At 40.0% G+C, this 5,969-nt stretch overlaps 1 protein-coding gene across 1 annotated transcript in view; it reads left to right on the forward strand.

The window, feature by feature from the left end:
- The window catches only part of Topbp1 (DNA topoisomerase II binding protein 1), a 52,262-nt gene that overhangs the window by 39,506 nt on the left and 6,787 nt on the right, over positions 1 to 5,969 (forward strand). The window contains exons 22-27 of the mRNA XM_052718543.1: positions 608 to 759; positions 989 to 1,100; positions 2,608 to 2,771; positions 3,538 to 3,675; positions 5,525 to 5,614; positions 5,794 to 5,955. Coding sequence (XP_052574503.1) covers positions 608 to 759; positions 989 to 1,100; positions 2,608 to 2,771; positions 3,538 to 3,675; positions 5,525 to 5,614; positions 5,794 to 5,955 — 818 coding nt within the window. The remainder of the gene's footprint in view (positions 1 to 607; positions 760 to 988; positions 1,101 to 2,607; positions 2,772 to 3,537; positions 3,676 to 5,524; positions 5,615 to 5,793; positions 5,956 to 5,969) is intronic.

Raw genomic sequence — 5,969 nt, forward strand, 5'->3', positions numbered from 1 at the left:
TCTTTTTTGATCTTCAAATGTAGAAATTTAGGATCAGCCATTTTACAGACATGACTCACACAGCACTTCTTCCCAGCCTCTCTTCTGTTAAGTAGTGTTTGGTTTTTCTCCCTGTAACTCATTTGTATTGGACTCTCTGAATTCCACCCAGCTTATAATATGTTTGTTCTTTGGCTTTTGTGAACTTCCTAGATATTTTTTTTTTTTTTGTCATTTCTTCACACTGGGTGGTCATCTTCCTGTGCTGGATGAAAGGAAGGGTTCACCAAACCCAGATAATACATATGCCCTTTCAGAGTTATTGAGTTGCATTTATTTTTAACTTGGAGAAGTTGGCTACTCTCTTCTACATGTATTGCTTGTTTTTGAGGCAGGGTTGCACCCATGCAGGTCTCAAACCTGAGATTGTCTTGTCTCAGCCTCCTGAGTTGCTGGTGTTACTGGCAGACACCATCATGCTACACCTCACTCACCTGTTATACTTTTGCATTGCAGAGTTCATGGTTCATTTGATTTTGGCCAAGACAAGTGAGAATAGTCTTTAGAATTTGTTCTAAATTATATTTGTACATTGTCTATCACACTGCCTTGTTTCCCTCACCCTCAGCCTTGTGTGTGACTGAAGCTCCAGAACACCCAGTGTCTGAAGAACCAGAAACTCCAACAGCAGATAGGCGCCATCTCTTCCCCGGGCCTGAGGCCCCCAGCATTGCTTTCCCCCTGCCCAAGCCACCTGTGCCTCCACAGCCTGCAGACAAGGTGTGCTGATCCTGGCTAGGGTGGCGGCGACTTTGGGTGTTATTGCGCTGGAGTAGGACTTTGTTCTCTGCGTTAGACTCATCACTATTGAAAATGGAATTTCTTTGATTGAATTACAGTTTGTATATTTGGTACCTTAGAAGAATGACTAAAATGTCACTATAAAATAGCAGTACCTGAAAATAGTTTTAAAGTTAATTTTTTCTAAAATAAAACTATTGCATTCTAGATTGAAACAATGGAGGAGAGTCAAGAAAACCTTAAAAAACAGTATGTATTCCAGATGTCATCACTGAATTCTCAAGAGAGGATTGATTACTGTCACCTGATTAAAAAACTAGGTACCACCAGTATTTTACATTTGTTTGAAAATTTTTTTCTTCTGCTATTTTTTTTAAAATGTACTATTATTACAACTTATTGGAATACAGATGCAGTCATATTTCTATCGTATGTAATGGGGAGATGTTGAAAAAAGAACATGGGTAACTTATTTAAGCCCACACATTGAGTCAGCATTAGGGTTTTGATTTCATAAAGATCTAATCTACATCTACAATTACTAGATCATGGGACCTAAGCATTGAAAGATTTAGCTGGGCCTGGTGACTTGAGTATCCCAGCACTCAGAGAGTATTCCTTCACAGTAACATTACCCTTATTCCTAGCTGTCAGACTTTCCCTCTGACCCCTGGGAGAGGCAAGCTGGAAGACCTGATGTATTGTAGCTGGGCTGCAGTAGGAACAGGAAGTGGGCCACCTGGGTTACACTACACTGTCTGGTAGCCTCATGTTGGGGAATAAGAAGAAATAGATGAAATTACCTTTAATTTAGTATATGAAAACTATCACTCAGCATTTAATCACATAAAACACCAGTGAAATGTTTTGCAGGGATTTTTGTTTTGTTTTTTATTTCTTTGAAATAGCCCCCTGAATCTACACTAGCTTTTTTAGATCCTTACTCTAAAAGACCTGGATCTCACAGCTTGACATAGCAAAAGAGACCGTCAGAAATGACAGGGCTGAGCGTGGGTGATCCCAGCAACTGGGAGGGTGGCTGGAGCAAGAGGACCTCAAGCTTGAGGCCACTGGTCTGCACAGTGAGACCTTGTTTGAAAAAAGGGGGTAGAAAGTGCTGGAAAGATGGCTCTGGGTTAAGAGCACTGGCAGAGGACCAGGATTCTAGTCCCAGCACCCACATCTTGTAACTCCAGTTCTAGGGGATCCAATGTCCTCTTCTGGCCTCCATAGGTACTGTACTTGTCTGCTACACAGTTAAACATGCAGGCAAAACACCCATACACATAAATAATAAAAATAGGGTTTGTTTTTTTTTTTTAAGTAAAGAATGGGACTGGGGGTAGTGTACTTGGTACATGCATATGAAGCCCTGAATTTCAAGTGTACATGAGTCAGCACTGGAATTTTGATTCTTATAAAACCTTAATCCACATTTCAAATCACTAAGTCATGGTATGCTAAAAGCAGGGATGAGAGGTGATCATTTTTTCTTGGGGGGGGTTCGAGACACGGTTTCTCTGTGTAGCTTTGCACCTTTCCTGGAACTCGCTTTGTAGACTGGGCTGGCCTTGAATTCACAGAGATCTGCCTGGCTCTGCCTCCCGAGTGCTGGGATTAAAGGCATGCGCCGCCACCTGCTGAGGTGATAATTTGAAGTGAATGTTACTTTTACATGATATGTCAACTTTTTTTTTAAAGTTGTTCATCTTATATAAGTAATTTTTAAGCATAGTTGAGATGACATGATTTTCTAGAAAGATGGTAAGAAACCTAGTAAAGTAGAGGTTTTTCCTATGTATTCACAAAATGTTTTCTCTACACAAGGTGGGTCAGTGATTGAGAAGCAGTGCTCAGACCCCAACTGCACACACATGGTTGTAGGGTACCCATTGCGCAATGAGAAGTACTTGGCCTCCATGGCAGCTGGCAAGTGGGTGCTTCATCGCTCCTACCTGGAAGCTTGCAGGACAGCTGGGTGCTTTGTGCAGGTGTGTATTCACATTCCTAGGCAGCTTGTTCTCTTGTAAATGTCTGAAGAGATCCCTGCTCATACACTTAGCATGCAGATCATCTAAATGACCACATGTGGTCAGCTAGATTACACCAGCTGTGTAAGGATCTCAGTAACAAAACAGAGTTTACAGACTCAGGTTGCTTTATTCACATTCCTTTTTCTTAAATATTTTGTTTGGCATACAAAAAGGAGTTTCATTGTGGCCTACTAACTTTTTGTTACCTAATTTGTCAGTGTTTTTTCTTGAAATGATACTAACATGAGGTTTCATGTAAGCTTTTTTTTTTTTTTTTTTTTTTACTGTTAACTCCTTCTGTGTTGGACTAATTGTTGCAAACAGGCCCCAGCACAGTAGTATCTACCTTGTAGTTTCTGAAGCTTCCAATCTGAGTTCCTTGGGAATTGCCTCTGTTTATGTCTCCTCTGACTGTGCTCCCATGAAACCAAGTATCCTGAATAGTACTAAGTTGCCAAAATACAGCTGTCTGGCCAAGGGGTGTGATGCTGGGAAATGAATTTCTGGTTTTAATTAAAAGCCAACTGTACTTAATTCTTAACATAAAACCAAATGAATCTGTATTTCCTGTGTGTTTACAAAATGTTTAGTGTTCTCTGTATCTAACAGTTGAACATACAGCTTTGATCTTAATAGACTGAAGGCTTCTTAGGGCCAGAAACCTGTGCCTAGCACAATGCTCTCTGTTAGAGGAACCCAGAAGTTCACTGGCCCGATTTTCTAGGAAGAAGACTATGAATGGGGAAGTCGCTCCATACTTGATGCTCTCACAGATGTCACTGAGCACCAGCAAAAACTAGCACTTGCAGCAATGAGGTGGAGGAAAAGAATCCAGCAAAGACAAGAATCAGGCATTGTTGAGGTATAAACATATATGATTATATGGTGATTACGTAGACACTACAAAGAGGATTCAGTATTATGACTTGTTTTAAAGAGAATGTGCTTGACCAAGTAATTCTAATTATCTTTTATTCCTTCATTGATATGTTTATTGTGCATTCTATGTTAAGCTAAAATTTGTGTTGTAGCTGTACAGGTGCTACATGCTTTTAACTCCAGCACTTGGGAGGCAGAGGCAGGAGGATGTCTGTGAATTCCAGGACATCCAGGGCTCTGTGGAGAGATCCTGTCTCAAAAAACAGAGTATTGTGTTGTACAGTAAGATATGGGTCTTCTAAAAGTAACTTGTCTTTTCAGGGTGTAGCATCAGGAGTTCTAAGCTGGATTCACAGATTCTCCCAAAGGAGTCTGAGACCCAAAGTGTTGGAGTAGGGAAATTATGTCCTTTTTAAAAACAAATCGCTAATTGAAAGCTAGCATTCCTTTAATTAAATCTAGGCAACAAATCACAAGACTATTAATAGTTACGATTTTATTTTTTTTTTTTTTAGCTACCATACCAGATCATGAGTTCTGTAAAGAATTTTTACATATATATATATTGTAGTTTGCCCATCTTTACCCTCTTACTGTCCCCATTACCCCACCCCTGTCCCCGTCTTGCTGGTCCCTTTTCTCTTCCCTACATAGTCCCTCTTCTGCTTTTGTGTCCTATATTTTATTTCCTAACCTTAAAGTTTTTAAAATTTTGACTTCACATACAGAGAAAACATATTGTTTGTCCTTGGTCTGACTTACTCACTGAAGTGATGCTCTCCAGTTCTATCCATTTCCTTGTGGATGACATGGTTCCATTCTTCTTTATGGCTAAATAGTCATCCTCCGTTACATCCTCTGTGTGATAGGACAGCATTCCCTTAAGCAGTATGTAGGGTTCCTTTTCCCCCATCTTTGCCAGTGTTTCTTGTTAGTATTTTCTGATGATAGCCATTTTGGCTAGGGTGAGATAGAATCGCAGTTTAATCTGATTTTCATTTTCCTGATGGCTAAAACCCTTGAACAATTTTTCAAGTACTTATTGTCCACATATATTTTCTTTATCTATGTATATGAGGAGGTCAGAAGGGTGTCAGACCCCTGGAACTGGTTATAGGCAGTTGTGAACTGCCTGTGTAGATACTGGGAATAAAACCCTGACCCCTGCGAGAACAATATGCTCTTAACCACTAAGCCATCTCTTTAGCCCTTCATTTGTATTTATTTTGAGAACTTTGGTTCATTCGATTTGCCTGTTGACTAATTGAATAATTTGAGGTGGTTTTTTGTTTGGTTTATTGACATTAAGTCCACTGTAGGGTACTCCTGTAATCCTAGCACTTGGGAGACAGAAGATCAGTTCAGAGGCAGCCTTAGCTACATTGGGACTGAAAATTAGCCCAAGGTATATGAAACCTTGTCTTTTTTTTTTTTTTTTTTTTTAAGAAAAAAGAAAAGAAAAGCTAATGGGCTAGAGAGATGGCTGGGGTAAGAGCACCTCCTGTTTTTCCAGTGGACTCAGGTTTAATTCCCACCACCCACAAGGTAGCTCACAGTCATCTGTAAATCAAGTCCCAGAGGATCCGACACCCTCTTCAGACCACTGCACGCAAATGATACGCAGTGTTTGTGTATATACATACATACATACATACATACATACATACATACATACATACGTATATGCAGACAAAACACTCATACACATTAAAAAAAACCTAACAAAAAGTTACTTATTGACATTAAACAACTGAAGATAAATTTATGCCTCTGTATTTTGAATTGTTTAGTATATTAAAGTTACATGTACCTTTTTTTTTTTTTTTAAATAGGGAGCATTTAGTGGCTGGAAGGTTATTTTACGTGTTGATCGGCCCCGAGAAGCCGGGTTTAAGCGTCTTCTTCAGGCAGGAGGAGCAGAGGTTTGTCCTGGATTAGTTTACTGATGTCCTGGGGACAGGTTTGCACAGAACTTGTCCAGCAAGGTTTCTGTGATGTCTCCAGTTCCTTCTGCCTTTGGAGGGCAGTCCTTGAGTGCATACTATACAGCTGAATCACTGTGGAGCAGGAGGGACTTAAGATACTTCTCGTTTTTCATTAGGTGCTACCTGGTCATCCAGTCCCTTTATTTAATGAGGCTACACATCTTTTTTGTGACTTCAATAAACTGAAGCCTGATGACTGCAGAGTTTTCATGGCAGAGGCTGCTGCCCAGAACATGGCCTGCTTGAAAACAGAATATATCGCTGATTATCTCATGCTGGTTTGTCACATTCT

The sequence above is a fragment of the Peromyscus californicus genome, unplaced genomic scaffold, assembly GCF_007827085.1.
Source record: "Peromyscus californicus insignis strain IS unplaced genomic scaffold, ASM782708v3 Scaffold_11__1_contigs__length_118956290, whole genome shotgun sequence".
Taxonomy (NCBI): Eukaryota; Metazoa; Chordata; class Mammalia; order Rodentia; family Cricetidae; genus Peromyscus; species Peromyscus californicus.